The 19,926-nt window shown below is 47.1% G+C and overlaps 1 protein-coding gene across 4 annotated transcripts in view; it reads right to left on the reverse strand.

Moving 5' to 3' along the window:
* NRP2 (neuropilin 2) overlaps positions 1 to 19,926 on the reverse strand; it is a 112,931-nt gene that overhangs the window by 89,613 nt on the left and 3,392 nt on the right. For all 4 annotated transcript variants that reach the window (XM_057744367.1, XM_057744366.1, XM_057744369.1 and 1 more), the window contains exon 2: positions 8,426 to 8,603. In XM_057744367.1, coding sequence (XP_057600350.1) covers positions 8,426 to 8,603 — 178 coding nt within the window. The remainder of the gene's footprint in view (positions 1 to 8,425; positions 8,604 to 19,926) is intronic.

A 19,926-nucleotide genomic window follows, 5' to 3' on the forward strand; every position in this document is an offset into this window, starting at 1 on the left:
AAAACTCCCCCGTTGAAACCCTAGCACGGATTCTTTCTGCTCCTAGCTCTCAACCATCTCTTTCCAACTACCAGTTCCTGGGCTGAAATATTATTTACTCCTTTCCTTTCCAATAAAACAATTATTTGTTCCAGCATTTTCCCTCTCGCTCACTCTCTGGTGTGTCTGGCTTCGTCCTGACAGCTCAGCCACGGACTGTTTACATGTCTCGCTCACCCTCCAAGACTCTGGTTCAGCTCCATTGACACTAAAGGCAGGAGAATTCTCTCTGTGTGAGGAATCAATTACTTCCGCTGACACTCTATTACTAGCCCTCACATCTTCGGATTCCAGATGAAGAGTGAGGTGCTGGGGGATGGCAGGGAATCTGAAGAGGATGGGGGCTGGAGGGGACAGGGGAGGAGGTGGATGACAGGGAGGCAGAGGGAGACAATTGACTGAGAGTCAGGCTTCCAGCTTGTATTTAAAGACACAGAAAGATCTCTCTCTCTCCTTGACTGCCCTGTCGGCATCCGGAGATGACCACATGGCGGGAAGAAGCAAAGAAAAGGAAGAAGAAAGAGAAAAAGAAAAGACTCGTCAAGTATATCTAAGGAAATCAGAGAGGCCCCAAATACCTAACCCTTGGGACTGCAGATGACAGCTCTGGGCACAAGGACACAGGTATACAAAGGCAGCTTTGGGCAGCAGGCTTCAATTCCCAGCCCTGCCATTACTATCTGTGTGATTTCTCTGGGCATCAGTATCCCCATCTATTGAATGGGAATAACAGCAGTACCATCCCTAAAGGGCTGTTATGAGAGTAAGACGTGGAAAGTTCTTGGCGTAGTAGCACCTGACACCTGTCAGGAGCTCAATAAATATTTGCTATTATTGTCCAATTGATAATCCCTCCACACCAGCTACAAAATGTACAGTGGAGTCCCTAATGGGGCAGAGCATAAAAATTTATAGAGACTGACAAGGTGCTTGATTACAAAGCCAGGGGAGAAAAAGCATAAAAAATCATGTGAATTTTCCTTTATCAGGTGGAGTTTTTTGCTGCCCTCCTAAACCTAAGCCCAACTCACACTTTTTCTTTCTTCTTCTTTTTTTCAAGTTTTATTTTGAACCGGCTAACGTTTTTCAAGCATTTTCCTTCTAGGAAAAAAATTTTTGATTATGTAAATTAAATACAACCATCTACTCTGCAATCAACTGAGATGAGTTGTGAGGCATAGGTCTCATAATGAAGGACGATTATGGAAGCTCTTCTCTAAAAGAAAAGACAAGGGCAGCTAATATATTTTTTTTTCTGGGATGATTTATCCAGGCAGAAGTAGAAGAATGGAATTAAATATTCTGTCCAGTTTCTCTTAATCCAAAGGGTTCAATCGCCCTGCCACTAAAAAGGACAAAACAAAGAGAATATACATTTTTTTTTTTTCCTAAAAGACTCATGACTACTGGAAAACATCCAAATCCCTTTTCAGAAAAATCTAATTTCTCTACTTGGTCCATTTCCTTCTCCTGTTTATCCCCTCCACACCCGGAGCTCCCACTGAATTTCTTAAGACAGACTCTCACCCCGTGTAATTAGATGGGAGAATTACATGGAGTTACATGGGGTGAGATGCTGGCCCTCTGGGACCTCTGGGTTCAGAGAAGGTGCCAGGGTTGAGAGGCGGAACAGTGGGATTGTGTACTAGAAAACCTCAAGTGATTTTCTCAATCAGCAGATAAAAATGCATTGTTAGGAACGACATCCACAGTGAAGCTTGCATTTGGAGAGCTGCGATTGCAACATCGCGTATTTAAAAACAAACTGCCAAAAATAACCGTTGTTCCAAATGCTCTTTAACCTTGGTGGGTGGAGGAGAACAATCTACCGTGTTTTTTCCCACTTCTTCAGTGAGCTAAGTTGCTGGGTGGAGTCCTTGGTCAAGGCTGGTGAGTGTGGGGTCGGCTGCCAGCTGAGCTCGAGTCAGCAGGGCTGTTCCCGTTTATTGCACCACGTACCTGGAGGGGATCTGTTTCTGTCATTAGCAGGGTTGTTGCAATACAGAAAAGTATTGCTGCTCATTGGCTCCTTGAGGGAATCAGAATATTTCTGTGGTTGGGCAGGCAGTAAATCTGTAACAATGTGGTGAGTGTTCAACCTGAGGGTCTCTCCTGAATGCAAGACACCCTCTTCAACCACAGAGAACTCTCATTCTGCTTTGATTTCCAGACTCAGGAGGACACCAGCTGAAGCCACACCTCTAATTGGGCGGTGTGCCCTCCTGCCCTCTATTCAAAGGAAAGAGATGTGTGTTCAGAGGGAGTCTTGTGTAGGAGTAAACTGATGAGCGGAGTTGAATCCAGAATTTTACCTGGACTTTCCCAGGCCAAACCCCACTTTCAGGCATTAAATTGAGGGGGGGTGTCCCTGGATATAGGGTATGAAACAGTAGAAACTCTGACCAGGGAGGGGACAGCAGAGAGTCCCCTTAATCTCAGTCTTTCCTGCTTCCTGACCATAGCCCCTCTCTAAAATCCTGGGTCATCTGGCCGGGAAATAAAGTTAAACAGCACTGCCCAGGCATCTCTTCACCAAGAAGAGGGTTTGTATCAACAAGTCACAAGGCTGGCCCTTCATTATGGTGGTTCCCAAAGGCATCAAATTCTCTCCCCTTCTTGTCTTTGACACGATGCTCTCTTCTGGGCCACCAGCCATACCCACACCCTCTTTGCATGGCTAACTCCTTTAGGATCAGTGCAGGCACCACCTCCTCCAGGGAGCCTTCCCTGATCTCCTCAGCCAAGGCTGGATCCCAGGGCTCATACCATGTCCCCAGTCAGAATGCACGGTGCTGGCAGAGGCAATAGAGCATGAGAGTAAAGAGCTCAGGTTGCAAAGTAGCGTATTCTGGTTTCAAATCCCTCCTCTGCCACTTTCAAGAGTGCGACTTTGGGCCAGTTGCTTACCTTCCTTGAGCCCAAGTTTCCTTATTTGTAAAATGGGAAGAGTAACAACGACTTCCCATTTCACGGTTTGTTGCAAGGATCAGATGAGATGATGTATGTAAAGCACTTGGCAAAGTGCCGGGCTCTTAGGTGATGCTCCAGATGTAGCAGCTTTATCATCAATAACCACATATTTTTTTACTTGCTTCCTCCTCCCAAACTCTAAGTTTCATAGGGTCAAAGGGTATGATTTACTTACTCATCACTGCATTCCCAAGGCTATCATCAAGCTTGGCACACAGTAGATGTTTAATAACTAGGAACAAATGAAAGGTCTATTGCCATTTTGCTGATGAAAGACCAAGTCACAGAGAGCTTAGTAGCTTCTGTGATCCCATATCTTATCTTCCTGGTCTCATTATGTCACATCACAAGATGGACAATTAGGTACGACGGCCGCGTTGGCTTTCCAATGTGGGTTCGTGTCACGCTGACCTACGTCCTGGCAACTCAGATGTAAAAATAATCACTGAAACAATCATTTGCACACATCTGCTCAGCCCCCTCTAGAACTAGGCGCCTTAGAGGGTAGAAACAAGATACATGTGGTCCGGCCCTTAGAGCACTTAGATGCTCAGAACACAGGATGACTACGCGTGAACCAAAGGCAAGCAGGTCAAGGCAATATGTGATGCTTGGGGAGCTCTGAGTAGGGGCCCCTAAAAGAGAGCTGGAGGAATCAAGGACTCCAAGGGGGAAGGGAGGGGATGGCACGGTGGGGCACTGGAGGGGAGAGGGAGGAGAGTCTGAGCCTCGGCCCTCACAGGGTCTCCTGCAGATGTAAGGTCGTATGTAGTTGTATGCGGAGGATGTTTATCGAGCATGGGGAATCTTCGTTGGCTGGGTGGAGAGGGGCCGGATTCCTGAGGTCTGGTATGTTCCCTCTGTTTCCTGTAATTAACTTATTAACCTGGGAAAGTGCTCCTTTCCTAAGATAGCATCCCCTACTTGGGAGAAACAGACACATCTTCTAAGATTTAGAGGGCTCCTCTGGCTGTAAATAAACACAAGAGCACTTTGTTTACACAACACACTTAGCTAGAGGCCAAATATCCCCGAACCTCAAATATCCAGAATGTGGGGGGCAGGGGCGAGGGGATGGTTTTAGAAGAAAAGACGGTGAGCAGCTCAACTAATGCTGGGGACTCCAGGCACGGATGCTCTTCCACTCTGTCCCCAGGACAGCACCCCAGTCCTCGCTCTGCAGTAAGCGTGGCTGACTAAAGCAAACCAGGCATGCTGGCCCTGGGATTGCACTGGCCTGGGACAAAGCTTAGACTCCAGGACTAAACACTTCCCAACAGACACCAAAACCTCTCGAAGCCAAATCCATACCCCAAATAAAAGGGTAAAAGCAGGTCAGAGGGGCATACTCACAACAGAAGGAAACAGCAAGAGTATTGATAGAAAAAAGTCAAAAACGTCCCCAAAGGACAAAGATGCTAACACAGCTGCTAATTTGTTGTGCATCCACATAAACAAGACACTGAAATCTTGCAGAGGAGTTATCATTGTCAAAGTTTTGCTGAAGGGGACACTGAGGCTTGGGAAGATTCAAAGGTCAACAAAAACTCATATCTAAATCTATCTGATGCAAATATGACATTACCCAGCCTCTGTCACAAAAAGTCAGGTTTAGAATTAGAAGCCTGAGTCACTGAGAAAAAGGTGACTCATCTTAGTATTGGTTTTGTTTAAGGAGACAAAAAAGTGTGACACATGACTTAGAATGTTCTCAATCAGAAATCTTCCTAAAGAGGAACTTTTGGAACTTTAAAGGAGTATGTTTTAGAACCTGTAAATTTCAATGCACCATTGCAAATGATATAAAATTATGAATATAGGAATCTGTGTGGGTTTTTCCAGCCCAAGAAATGTTCTTGCAAGTCTTCTGAGTGGTTCTCGCACTCTCTGAAGCATGTTTTTCAATATTACCCATCGGGAAATAACCAGTTTTTAAAAGGACATAGACTCCTGATTCTGGTTTTATTTGGGCCTCTGGTATGGGATGGGATGCCAGGCCTGTGCAAGGGCTTGTGAATAAGCAGTGTATCATGCGCAGGTGGGTGTTTCTGAGAATACATTTATTTTAGATCTCAGAAAGGGAAAAAATATTCAGGTTTGCATGCATCTGTTTCTAAAGCCCTGATGTTCAGCCACTTGTGTGATGGTGACTCCAGTGAAAGGCAGAAGCACAATCCTCTTCCCACCACCAGGAAAGAAGTGGCTTCTCTCTGTGTGCTCTGACAGCCCTGAGTCCTGCCCTTCTGTCTCTCAGCCACACTGACCTGGCGGGGCCACAGGGGTTTTGGTTTCTGCCTGCAGTGGGTGACTAGGCCTCAGCGCAGCCTCTGTGTGCTGGGGGCTTAGATGCCTGTGGATGGCTGGAGGGCGGAGCGCACCGCACAGGGCGGCCTTGGATTGCACTGACTCAGGCAAAACTGGGGCTGGTGAGTGAAAGTTTCCAAGCAGACGGCAAGCTTAAACGGAACAAAATTAACAAGCGACGGTTGGGGAAAAGGTCTGTCTGGGGTTTATTCACCAACGGCTTCCACCTTTAGCATGTGGATGTCAAGGGACGGGGAGCCAAAGGCTTAGGGGCCACTGGCCAGGCTAATCCTCTCATAGCAGGGCCCATTCCCAGGTCACGGGGCCATCGTTGCAGTTAATCCTGCACAAAGGAAGACGAGAGGAAAACAGAAGAGGGCGGGCATGCTGACCACTGCCCCTTTTCCACAGAGGGCTGGTTTTTTTGTTTTGTTTTTCTCCCCTGACGTTCTTCCTCATTTCCCTTTTTGCAGGAGTGCTGACGCTCTCCTCAGAAGGACCTTTGGGCAGTTTCCTCCTGGTAGGTGTCCACCCTATGGGCCTTGAGAACCAAATCCAATTGGAAACATGCATGGAAATGAAAGGAGAAAGGATGCTAATTTCCTCTGATAGTAAGTGCTTTCCCAACCCAGGAGCTCCCTTGGAAGGAAAATGAGAGCGGGAGAGAGGAGGAACAGGACAACTTTCAGGAAATGAACTGTTCCCTTCACAGAAAGAGAAACAAGGCTGTGGGGGAGGAGGGGCCCATTTACTCTGAATGCAGATGGCAGGGAAGACGGTTAAAAATACCTTGCAGGGTGAGAGATGGAGAGAACTGGATGTGTCTTTCTAAGCACAGAAATGAATCAGAATTAGAGAGAAACAGGGAGTGGAGGAGAAAGCAGGGAGGGTGAGGGAAGTAAGGAGGAGGTTAAGTAGCAGAGGCGTGACCCCCGATGGTCTTGCTGACATTTTGGCACTGGGGCAAAGAGACTCCAGAAAGATCTTTTTCTGACCTTCCTGAACTTTTTGGTTCAAGCTGGAAGCATGGAATGGACGAGTGGGGAGAAAAACAAGAAGCTACTTAGTACAGATGATAAGCACCAGGAGCTTTGAAATAACCTGTAACCTACCTGCTTCCCCTACTCCAACTCCAGCCAGAGGCAACGTCTTCGTTCCTCTGCTACCAGTGGCTTCAGAGACCTGTGCTTGCCCCATCCCTGGGGCTGAGTCCTGAGGGGGAGGGGTACCCCACAGCCTCAAACTGGTCAGGAACATGTTTCCCTGGACTTTCATGCTTCTAATGTGTTTGAAGCCATGCTCACCAATTCCTGAGTTTTCCCTTCCAAAAGCCATGCCTTCTCTCTCTGCCACTATGAATATACATGAGATGACCTCTCAGCAATTTCCCTGGGAGATTTGCTGGCATAAGCATAACAGATTTTGGCCCTCCGTGGAGAGAGGTGCTTAGTCAAATCTCTCTGAGCTCAGACCCAAGCTCTCAGTACATCAAGCTTCAGTTTGTGCCAACCCTCTGTAACGCAGCCAGAGGCACCAGAAGCCTTATACCTTATAAAGAAGCTCTTATAACAGAAATTTTTGGTAAAGTTCACGGGCAGGGAATTGGCACCCTTGAGATGCTGTGCAAATATACGCAGGCTGTGCATTTAACTTAGACAAAGAGGAACTGATGAGTTACCCTATGTCATCCATGGAGTCAAGAGTAGATCTGGGATTAGAAACTCCATCTTATGACTCTTCCTCACATGAGGCGTCCATCCGGGAAACTCTTCAGTTTTGAACAAAGACTACCTCTTGTTAGGAAAAAAACCTTATGAAGGTGCAAAGGAGTCCTAGGAGGACAGCAACGGCATTGATTCACTGTACCTCCCAACCTAGCTCTGGTTAAAGAGGAGCTTGTCTCCTCCACGAGGAAGCGTGGGCTGAGACCTAGGCTCGCTCCCTTGTACGTCTCCTGCTAGCTGTTCCCTTTAGTAATTTTTCAGCACTCACAACGCCTTGGTCACAAGGAATGCTCAGACTACTGATTAATCGTAAGGGCACTGAACACCCATCAGAGCAGTGGCATGTTCTAGGCGCTTGACTGGAGCAGGACATGATCGTAGGCACATTCTATCCTGCACACAAAACTCTCCCTTTTGTTCCAATGAGGAAAGACTTTAAGATGGAGCCCACTAGACAGTACAAAGGGCATTCACACTCTTGACATCACAATGCTGCTCCTTCCCTCACTTTAACTTACAGGGACCTTGGTGTTAACATGGCATTGCTAAAGCACTCACAGATATCTGAATGTCTGCGTGGTCTCTCCTAAGCCACACATTTCCAAGGTAGCAGGACTAATGTTGTGAAGGCAGCTGAGTCACCTTGGGTGACTCACTTAACTTCTCTGGGCTTTGGTTTTCTCATCCGCAAAATGGGGGTCATAATGGTACCAACTTCCCAGGGCCACTGTGAGAATTCAGTGGATTGATATTTACAAAGCAATTAGAAGAGTGTTTGTTAAATAAATCCATAATGCCAGCTTTGAGACTCTAACCTGTACAGCACAGATACCAAGAATCAATGTGAATCTCAGACCTACCAGTTCAGACTCAGATTTTAAACTCTCTTTTTATAAGGAAACCAGCTGCTGCTTCATAAAATAACAGCCTGATCCTCCACGGCTGGAGGCACAGGAAGTCTCCACTTGGGGATCTGGCTACTGTTTTATTAAGGAAGCTGCTGGGGTTCCTACACGTGAGAGCCGCAGTGGAAATGGGGAGATCTCCAAGGGGAAAGTCAATCCCAAAGTCAAGAGCTTGTGTTATGCAGTCCACCCCCTGCCCCCACGTGGAATTCTCCTCTACTGCCAGCCTTTGCATTCAGGGTGTATTCTTTACGTTCTTCACTCAGGAAGGCTCTTTCCTTCATCCTATGGGATCAACTAGGCTTTTATTTCCCCCAAAAGAAATAAACTTCTCGAAATTTCCCTCTGGGGCCAGGATCTACCACTGTTGAGCAGGTCCTGGAGCCAGGGGTGCTGCCGTGTGGTGGCGGGCGCGGCAGGGGCCCGGGGAGGAGTGGGGGAGGGTGTGTCTCGTGGATGCACGTGGCCCAGGATGGTGCTTACTTGCAGTCGTGCTTCTCGATTTCGAAGTGAGGGTTGAAGTTGAGGACAATCTTCTGGTTGGGTTCGGGGGCGTAAACGATCCACTCGCAGTTCTGGTGGGATGGATAATCCTGGGGGTAACCGGGGGAGGTGATGTAGCCAGCGTCTTTGGAATTCAAACGACCCCCGCAGGGTTGGTCTGGAAGAGAAGGCACACGACGCAAAGAACTTCAAATATGTTACGGTCTGGTTTTTTCCCTCTCCTTGTTTCTCTTCTCTACCAGTGGCTGATTAAAACTGTTTTACAGACCTTTTATGGCAGTCCAGAAGACTAAGCTACTTACTCATTCAGTGGGAGAGATTATTTCAGCTCATCCTCCCCCCACTCATCCAACCACACACACACACACACACACACACACACACACACACAGTCCCCAAATGAAAATATTCCAGAAGATGGTCATAAATATTCCCGATTACATGGTCTGAAATTTTAAAAAGTCAACAAAGCTGCAAACCTAACATGCCTCCCTGCCTGTTCCTGTCTCCCCTGGTTGGCCCATCTTCTCCTCGTTCAAACCTCGCATCTCTATCTTTATCTCATAAATCCTTCATGTTATTAGGTATCTCCCAGCCAAGCCCAGGCAGCCAGAAGTAAAGACTCCAGGAACTGACAATAGTGGTTTTGTGGTGCCGACCCACAAGTGAGCCTGGTAACAATTACATGTGATGCAGAGGAAGCATTTTCAGTTTGGGCCAGAACAGGCCCTGGAGGGTGATTTCAGCTTTTTTTTTTAAAGAAAGAAAAAGCAAAACCCCCAAACACTTAATTCCACATCCACCACAAATTTGATTTATTATTTCATTATACACTGAGTGGAAAAATCTGCATTAGAGAATCCACTGGCTCTGACCTCAGAGTTTTGACAAAAGTGCTTTGTGCTGAGTGGACGTCTGTGTTTTCTCCAAGCTGCTTGCCGCTGTCCCTCCGGCCTGGTCCCTACCACCAGAGTGTGCTGCTGCTTTGTCCAGTGGTCACCAGCCTTGGAAAGGCGGCTGCAGGGGAGAAGCTGCCCTTCCCCCCAGCAGTGCCCGGCTAGAGTTAAACAGCTTCATGAGGGCCAGGAGCGAAGGGGGCGATCTTCAAAGGCAGAAAAAGTGGGTGATGACATTTGAAGCATCTCCTATTTGGAAGTGAAGCTCAGTCATCCCCAGGAGGGGGTCCTGGGAAATGGGGGGGTGGTGGTTTGCTTAATACCACAGTAGAACAGAAGATGGGAAGGTACAGGAGACCTGGAAATATTCAGAAGCCTTTCGGAGACCTTCCTAAGATGTGTGCCTCTCTTAGCATCAATCACGATTTAATATCGCCATCTGCATGAAGCAGCACGGGTCCGTGAATTATGCATTCCGGCTCAGCAGCTACCCTACAGGACGGGGCTTTCTCCTGTGTTCACTCTTTGAGGGAAAGGGTCATGCATTTTTTAACTCTACAGGTGCACTCTCCTATTCCCTGTGTCTGTTGGCATTACTGCTTTCCAGACCTCTGCTTTAGATTACCAGCCTGACAGGCTTTAAATGCATAAAAGATGGGCACGCTGCACAGTGGTGCTTGGGACACACAAATCCACACAAGTAGCCTTTTAGGCATCGCGCCTCCAAGAGTTCAAACTGTGCCGTGTTGAGCTGCCCAGAATCTAATGGATTCAGGTTCCATTTCCTACTGGGTGGAAAACAAAAGCAGGCCATTTCCTCTGGTTAGCAGAGACCACATCATCCTCTCACTAATGACCCCACACCCTCCCCAGTCCAGGAGGACAATGGGCCCAGCCTTCCCGCCCAGACAGAGATGAGGCCAGTCGTTAAGCCGGGTGTCGCCCCAGTCCTCTGCATCCAATCCTGCAGTCTTTCCAGGGGTCCACCCCACTCCGCCATGCTGGGCACCCAATGACTTCCAGCAATTCGAACTGTGGCCCGTTGGTCCTGGCCCACGGGTGGGAAATAGGGCTGACAGTGGCCCTCTGAGAAGGTGGAGGTGTGGGGATATAGATTACCAGCTGCTTGCACCAAGCTAGCAGGAGAGGAAATTTTCCGTTGGGTACAGCAACTCTGCCAGCTGTTTTGCTGAAAACTGCAGCCCTGCCACCAACTCACCCCAAACCACACTTTTCAACTTGGAACTCATCAGAGGGAATCTGAGCTGAGCTCCTGTTTTGTAACCACGTCATCCAAACTCTCTTCCTCCTTTCTTCATCCCTTCCCTGCTTCCCTCCAATTACTCTTGAAAGAACTTCTTTCCCTCAATTCCCTGCCCTACAAGTTTAAGCTTTTAGTAATTAGACCAGGCACACATAATCAGCAATAAAGACAGGAAACTTCCTCATAGGAAGGTTTCATTTCTCACCCACATCAGGAGTAATCATTTCCCCACTTAAAAAAAAAATTAAACTATATATATCCCACAGTGGATAGTCTGCATTTTCTGCTGTTAAAAAACTCACTTAACCAAAGGAAAAAGGAGTAACCCATTTCTTTTTTTCCTGTTCTTTCTCTATCTGAAGAAAATCAAGGCATTTATTAAAATATTTAAGAACTCATTAAAACATCTGCTTTGCTTGTGTGTAGTTAACCTTTTCAATATTCAAACATTTATCAACTCACATTCTTGTTTGGATGGCACTCACACTCAGAAACACACCCAAACATACATATCTAACACACATCCGGTATATATACGTATTAGAAATTCACGTTAGTCCTGTACACACTTTCACACTCTCTCATAAAATATCACACATGATTTGCACAGATATATATGCACCAAGATAAATACTAGAATTTCCGTCTCTATTTTTCTTGGAGAGAACTGAATTCTTGAAATCTATCATCAGTAAAAATTGTAAAGGAAACACAATCCTTCTACACCTCCTCTTGATAACTGATCTTTCGTTTCTAGGTTTGGGGACCCTTCATTTCTGAAAAACAAACAAGCCCTCAATAGAAATGAGCTAGACTTTCTTCTGAAGAGCTACACCATCCAGGGCTCCGGAGGTCTCTGGCACGTTCCAAAAGGAACAGCATAAGTGCTCTCTATCGTGTTTCAGAGGAGTCCAGCCCAGCCAAAAGGGAGTTGAACTCAAGGGCAAACGCCTTCAGGCCAATCTCCACATACAGAGGGAAGCTGACCCTGTTGAATTTTAAGCTACTGAGCCTGTTTGGCAAGTTGACAAGCGACCTCTTTCTCTATTTTGTGAATATCTTTCACCTGGGGCAAATTCACTTCCCAAAGAGAAGTAGGCAAACCCAGGCCTGGACAGTTCAGAGTGGGTTTTCTCCTACATCTGGGAGCAAAGCCTAAGGGATGGGCCAGGTCAGGTCAGATAAAGACCTCAGAGGCCCACAGATGAAAGGATTCAAGTGACATCTGTAGACATAATTTGAAATTAAGGGAATACTAAGTTCTAAAGTCACAAAGGTCTGATTTTCCTCCATAATGACTACTTAGGTGTTTTAATTTGACCTATAAAAGGTCACGTTATTTCTGAACTTCATATCTTTCCGTCTCTTTTTTTGTTTGTTTTTCTCACGTGGCCTTGTTTGCTGGTAAGCTAAGTACCATCTGATGTTGCCTGGGGTAACCTGGCCCTGTATCAGGTAAAGGGATTCTAGACCCATCCACTTATAATTCTAAGGCACTCTGCCACTTCAGAAGGAACCCACCCCCCTAGAGAACCCAGTTTAAGACAAAGCACTGGTTCCTTGGTAATATTTAATTTTTAGGAAGTATTTATTAAGAAGGAGTAAAAGATCTTTTTAAAAATGTGGTCTGCCTCCTAAGGAAATTAAGCTGGAGTTGTTTTAAAGGAACACTGTATGACTAGGACTTTAAAATAATCAGATTACAATGGCTTACTTCACGATGGCCAGAGACACCAGGTAACACTGAGCATCAGACTGTGGGCTGTCCCACAGCAGAACAACCAGATCACTTGGTTTAGCTGAACTGAAGGTAAAAGGCCTTGGCAAAAACAGGGGAACTCAGGCTAGCTGGATATGGGATTGGAGCATCAGGCTGTGGTCAGAGGTGGGTCTGGGGTAAGGGGACCAAATTACTAGGAGGGGAGGGGGCTGACATTAGCAAGAAGAGGGGATGCAGCACCTGGATTCTTAATTCCCTGTAACCCTCCTGGGTCTCAGCTTCCTAAACTGTAATTCAATGAGTAGACTGAAATAAGTGTGTAGTTTTCAAAGTTCTTTTTAGAAGTGTTTGTTTTTCCTTTGATCAAAACTCTGCGCGGAACTCTAATGTGCAAAGCAGCTGAAAGTGAGCTCTTCTTGGGTGTGGGGATGGAGGGTGACCAGAATCAGCGTAGTATCCCCGCCTCGAAGTCCCTCCCCTCCTCTCTGATGGGGCTTCTCTGGAGGAACATCAGGGCTTCCCAGAACTGGGTTTGAAACCCACTAGACCTCAGTTCCCTTGTTACTTTAAAATGCCACAGAAAAGAGAAAATGTAGAAGGAGTCGAAGACATTGATTGCACATATATACCTGAGGGCACCTGGTGGAGAAGAGCAGTGTCATTTCCTCTGAAATAATACACTCTATTTACTTTATAATTTATCCTTTATTCACAGCACAGTCCCATCCTGTTCCTATTTTCACAGCATTATTTTTATTTAATTATTACTAGCAAGGAAACGAAGCTCTTTCTATGATTTCAGAAGAGAGAAGGTTGTCACGTTGCCACTTAACTAGTAAGAAGGCTTGTTTTCAAGTATGGCCTCCCCACTGGCAAGCTGTGTGACCTTGGGTAAGTGAGTCAACAACTCTGAGCCTTTGTTTTCTCACCTATAAAATGAGGAGAGGGGTTCTAAAGGTCAGTTCCCGTTCTAAAATTCAAAGCCTGAGGAGGGGGAAGAATCTATAAGCCATGGATGAACCCCAAATTAAAAAGATTCTCCATCCTCCTAGACAACAAGGTGTTTATGCAAGGTGTCAACTTCTGTTTCATCTGCTTGGCGAGCCTGAAACAGAACTCCAGGGTTCTTCAGATGAATATATCTGTCTCGCATTATGGAGAGTTCAGACATCTCTTTCAATCACGTTAGCTCTACTGCCGTGCATTTCTTTTCTTAACTGAGTCTGTGGCTGTGTATTTATAAATATTAGTTCTGTGTGTGAGCATCTCAACAACAGTGAGGCATGAAAAGAAAGACCAAAAATGAGTTTCTTCCCATCTCTCACTCAAATCACCTAAGTCCTGTGCTCAGGGTTTGAACCAAATTTTGCTCACTAACCTTGGATAAGCTGCTTTTAAAGAATGATTTCTGTGGGCTGAGGCTGGATTTTGTTTTATTCAAAGCAACTTCAGCCTGTCACAAGACAGTCTCATAAAACCTGTATCTTGGCTTAAGCTGGGAAGAAATGAGCCAATACATCAGCCCAGGAATGCGGCTGTTTGACCACTTCCTAAGGCAACTGGGAAGGGATGCAATCTATTCAATTTATGGGGCTGGGTGGCAGTGAGTGATACACTCCTGAAGGCACGGCAAATGAAAATCCCTGTGAACTTTCGCAATGATAAAGTTCAAAATCTGAATAAAAGAACTGTCTGGAGGGCAGGAAGAAGAGAAACAGAGAGCAGGAAAGGAAGCCAGCACATGAGCATGGAAAAAGGAGTGAGGAATGAGGCAAACTTCCTCTTCTAAAACACCTATGAATTCACCAAGGAGAGAACTGGACATTGGGTCTGGAAATATGGCCTTTGGAAATTCTCTCCCCCTCAATCTGAATTCTAAAAATGAACCTTCATTGAATCGTTACAATGTAAGTTTGATGTGATTTCCTCCCCTGACCTCTAATCATGCCACCTGTGGTAACCTTGTTACTTGTCATCTTATATCATAAACAAATGCAATTCCAATAGGGCAGCCAATATAATATCATTAGTTTATATTTATGTCCACTCTTTCCCAGCCCTCATTGCAAATGCAATTTTGATGCCATTGATGAGAGATCTGGGATTACAATTCCTGGCCATTTCAGCAGACATTTGGGGAAGGAAATAGAAGAAGAATAATTTTAGGGTCTCTCCAAAAGGTAATATAATTTTTTTCATTTATTTTGATTAACAGAAGTCTTCTGTTGAAACATTCATGGCTCCCCATTGGTTAGTAAATGAAATCCAAACCGCTCGGCCTAGCAATTTGGGCTCTACACTTGGCACAAGCTATTATTTCCAACCTTACTTGCAATTATTTGCCTCCAAACCATCTAAAGGGCAGTTTCTGAGTGTTCCCCAAACAAACTCAGTGTCCCTTCTCTGCTCCTACTTGCCCTTCCCCTGATATGCCTTTTCCACCTCTAAATCCTTTATCCTCTCCATCTAGGCTTATATGCCACCTCCCTGATCTCCCCACACCAGGAGTGACCTTTTCCAACCTCTCAGGCTGAAGCTTTTTAGCATCTTCTAAGGCATGAGAGAGCCTTATCCATGCTGTTGGACCACCTGTTCATCTCTGGCAAACCTTGCAGCATCAAACTCAGAGTCCTTCCCAAAAGTCAGACTCAATGAGGCTTGATGAATTAATAAATTAAGAATTGACTAGGGTAACACCAAAAGTATCAGTAGGTACCACAAATTCTAAGAAATCCTTATCACAAATTGTTCTGCTTATCTAGCTACTGCCCTTCTTTCCCAATCCACGGCTGCTATTAAATGCAAATGTTTTTTTTATTGGTGAACCGAGTTTAAAGGACTTGTCTGGGATGATAATCCCTAGTCATAGATCCAGGCAGGGCTAGTGTAAACTATATCTCTTAGGACACAATAACCTCAGATAATAATGATGAAGTTCAAAGCATATTACATTTTCATTCTAATAAAGGTAAAATTAATTTATCTGAGGGTTTTCTTGCCCCCTCACTCCATCCCCCCACCCTCCCAAAGGCAAGTTCTAGATATTTGTTTTCAGTAGCCCCAAGAAGATTCAAACTACTACTTTATCATTAAACTCTTGCTGGGTTTCAGTTTACTTCTCTACCCATCCCTCCCCAGCACCATTCCTCAGGCCCCCAATATGCCTTTTAGGCACATCTGTTTTATTTTTCCCCTTTATCAAAACAGTTATTATTGCTGCTTGGTCCAGTAATTTGCAATTCCCTTTATCTTCTTCGCTGAAAGACTGGCCAGAACCCGGATCCCTGGCTATCACAGGATCTTGAGAGGCGGTGAGCTGGGTATCACTGGCCGTGTGCACTAGGCTGGCCAGCAGCCGCAACCACTGCACGCTTTCCTTTTGTTATTCCCAGCTCCCTCCCTTTTTTCCTGGATTAGATCATGACTCTTTTATGAAGACCCAGAGGGAAATGGGATTATGAAGAGTCTTGCTGGGTAAAAGCTATTTTGTCTTTATGATGACTTTTTCGAGTTCAGCTGCTGGGGGCCTTAATGCCAGAGTAGAAGTTATTACACATTCGGGGAGCCCCTTCCACGCAGAGCTCCCTGCTGAGCACACTTTCAGGGATGAAGGATAGAAGAGGAGGGAAGGAAAGGAGAGAGATTTAAAAAATCAGTGGAGGCGAGAAAACAAAGTGGAAAGCCAAGGTGAGAAAAATAATTCAAAGAACAGACGTAAATCTGAGAACCCAGCAGAGAACATGCATCTCTGAAGAACAGTGTGCAGAGAGAGAATCTGACGCTTATAAAACCAGACAAAGGCTTAGTGGGGGCAAGAGCTGAGAACGAGTAATTATTTACTTATTAAAAAAAACAAAAAACTCACAGAAGTAACATGAGCTCACAAGCGTGTTAGTGTGCTTTCTATCTTTCTATGATCACCAGATACTGTTAACCCCACTGAAGCTGTTTTGAAGATTAAATGACATCTGAATAGGCAGCTTAATAAGTATACAACAGTACTCTATGTAATCTGACATAGCCCAACAACCCCAGAAATCAGCTATTATTATCAAACACATTTTACTAAAATAAAGACACTGAGGTACAGAGATTAAGGGTTCTGGGTCCCTGGGCTGTCAAGTGGTTGGGCTGGATTTTCAACCAGGCGGTCTGGTTCCAGTGCTTCAGAAACTGAGAAGTCCGATGAAGGTCATCCCAAAACCCCTCAGTGGCAAACTTATTTAGCGGCATTTAGGGAGAGACAAATGTTTTGCCTGTTTGAAAACTCCTTTTTCGCTCCCTGTGCCAGGAATCTGTGTGTGAACAATGAGAGATGTGTTCGAGGCTGGGGTGTGAGTGGGCTGGAGGCACTTAGCACCTTCTCTACTCGCAGCACACAGGCACTGGGATTCTTGTCATCCTGGCCCTCTTTCCTGCGTCCTGGAAACCAGGGTGTGTGTTTGGGGGAGGGTGTGAATAGACCGCTCAAGTCTGAAACTATGTGTCACAACATCAGAGGCTTTTTTCTCCCCAGCTCCCATTTCTCTCCTGTCTCCTCAACCTCACTCTTCCCCATCCTAAATGCCACAGTTGTTATTGTTCTACTGGAGAGGAGCAGCATTTTCAGAGATGGGGGATTTATTTTTATAGCACAGCTGGTCTGCCAAAGGTCACATAATTTGGCAATGTTCCCAGTGGTTAAAAATTAATTTCTCCTTATTAATACAACCAAGGTCCCATAGGATCGGAGCTCAGCCTTATCTAAACTTGACAGCTTCCTAAACCTTTAGAAGATGCTTTCTCCTGGAGGGCTAGCCATGCTACAAGGCCACTGTGTCCTGGAATCCAAACCCACTGAATCCTGTTGGGTAATGAGACCACTAAGCTCTTCAGCCACTTCTCATCGAGGCAGATAAAGCTTTGAAAAAGGCTGTAGGCTCTCCAGGACAAACTTCCGCAATATCTTCCAGGAATGGGTTAATTAAATTTTTTTAAAAAGTGAATGCTTTACCTGGAAGGAACCAAACAAAGACTGACTTCTAGGGATCAAACACAAGTCTGACACTCAAGGAGGGTGCCTCAAAGATTATCCAGTGGCAAGTGATGGTCAGATGATAAAATACCTCAAATATGTTAATGATCCTACAAACTACTGCCCAGGTGTCATTTTTCAAGTCTTGTCTCGTCAGTGCAAGAAATTAAAGAAGTATTATGCCTCTGCTCCATCTTTTAAAAAAGGAAAGTTTCATCTCTTTCCTAAAGTCTTTCCAAACGGGACTTTGGGGGAATATATTCTGAAAACTCTTTACCAATGAATTCTGAATTCTGTAAACTCCGAACTGTCTCACACTTGGGTCACCCAAAGTCAGCTCATTCTCTTGAGTGCTTTAATGAGCAGTTGAGTGAAATGAAAAACACCAGACAGGGTCCTCAGAGCCATGGAGTCCACGGTGTCTCTCCCCACTGACCCCCGGGGGCTTCTCCCCAACTGCTATTTGCTTTCATGCCTCATTGCATGTGAATTGGCATTTGGACTCCTAGTCTCATCTACACTGTGAAGATAGGAACTGGCTTTTCTGGTGCAGCATGTGAACTATATATTCAACAGCAGGAGATGAGAGCCATTTGGTAGACAGCAGGAGTCCTGTCTGGATAGCCCAGGGTTCCAGTCACTGCAGCCTTCCAACATTTCATTTCGCCAGTTGGGTGCTCTGTGGCTTCATCTGAGGGCTCCACGGCGCGATACGGAAGTCCAGACCTGCGGCGCTGCCTGGGCATTCACAATCCTACCAGGCACAACTTGGACAAGAAGGGGCTTGCCCTGGAGCCCTCATGGGGAGCTCTTCTCTTTCCACTGTTTTGCACTGTGTGCTCTCTTGGCAACTGGCACCAGCTTCCCTACCTCCAGCGGCTGCTTACGGGGTAAAGTTGATTGGGAACCCACTGAGTGCACGCACGGGACCCGTCCCCAGAGCCTAGAGCAGGCTGTCTGTGCCGAATCCAGGAGTTTATAGTTCTGCTTGCAAATTTTTATGCCTGCCCACAGCCATCCCATAATTTGGGTAGACAGGCTACAAAAGAAACCTTCTTCGAACTCTCATCCGGAGCCCAGACCGTCATTGCTTCTCTTTCAGAATTTCTTTGAACCCAGACCTGTCTCCTACAGCCAATTTACACCTCTTATCTGATCCTCCAGTCCAGACGGAAGGTTGCCAGTGTTCATGGCAATGGTGTTAAAACCCAAGCACAGATGAAAGCTCTCCAGGCAAGGGGTGGGCGGGGGGGGGAGGGAGGGAGGGGAGGAGGGCTCATGGGTTCCAGGGTCCGGGTTCTTTTGGCCCCAAGCGGTGTGTCCCGGAGGTGGGGAGACGTTAGGGCTGGGAGGTGCCACTATCTGAAGAAACCCATTTTCAGGGCCTGATGATTTCCTGAGCAAAACCCAGTCCCCCACGGACCACGAGATTAAGTCCAGCACAGGGGAGTTTCGTGGCCAGGCGCTGGCCGGGAATGGCTAGCGCCAGGGGGCTCTCCTCTCTGTCTGAGACCTAAAGGAAGGGAGGTGGTGGGAGGGAGGCGAGCGGTGAGCACACGCCAATAAACCAGAGCGCCGATCTCCTCCCCTTGCAGAGAAATTCAACCGGAGCCGCCGAAGCGGTGACACGCTCGAGCCGGATCCCCTAAGCTTGGCCCGGAAGGCTGATTTCCTACCCCCAGACCCCCATGGTTGCCGGAAGGGCGAGCGGTTCGTCCTACCACCCCCCCCCCCACCCCGCCAGCCCCTGGACGTTACCTCTGCGGATGCCCCCCGACCCAGCCGCCGGGCGCCGGGGACCTGGTGGGAAAAACGGCGGCGCGCTAGCCCGAGGCGAAGGGTGGGGGCAGCCGTCTAATCACAGCTCGCCTCGCCTCCGTTACCTGCTGCTGATGTTAAAAAGAAATCAATCAGTGAAAATGAAGCATTGGCCGTGAATACTTCTTTTTCTCTAGTGGAAAAGCAAAGAGCGAGGCGGCGGGGGAGGGGAGGCGGAACTCGCCGGCGACCGCGGCGGTTTCTCCCAGGCGGAGAACCGCAGCGGCGACTTAACTTTCTGGCAGTGGGCAGCGTGGAGGAAATGCCGCAGGCTTCTCCCTGGGGGTGTCCTTAGGAGGAGGAGGGGACAAGGCTGGAGGAGTTGGAGGCGGCCCACTTAGCCCAGGCTCGAGCTTCGGTTTTGCTTTCGCCGGGAGTATTTTTGCCTACTAGAATGTTTATGGATCGCTCGGCTCTGTTTCTGCTGCGTAGCCCAAACAGATCGATGCGGCGCTAGAGACGGCGCGGGGTGGGGCAGGCTGGGGGACCACCGCGTCCCCACCGCGTGGGACTCCCGCGCGCCGCGGGTTCTTCACCTGTCCGCGCGCACCCGCGGGCGCCCGGCGCGCAGCGCTACTGGAGGCCGCGCAACTTGCGCGCATTCCCGCGGCTCAAGCTACCTCCTTTCCGCCTGCAACCTCCACTCCGAATCCCACCCCGTCTTCTCGCCACCCAGATCGGCCCGCGCTCCGGCCCCAGCCCCTCAGAGTCGGCTCTCTGGGGGTAGCGGGGGGGATGCAGCGCAGAGTGGAGTGCGGGAGGCAGGAG

This window comes from Hippopotamus amphibius, chromosome 8 (assembly GCF_030028045.1).
Source record: "Hippopotamus amphibius kiboko isolate mHipAmp2 chromosome 8, mHipAmp2.hap2, whole genome shotgun sequence".
NCBI lineage: Eukaryota > Metazoa > Chordata > Mammalia > Artiodactyla > Hippopotamidae > Hippopotamus > Hippopotamus amphibius.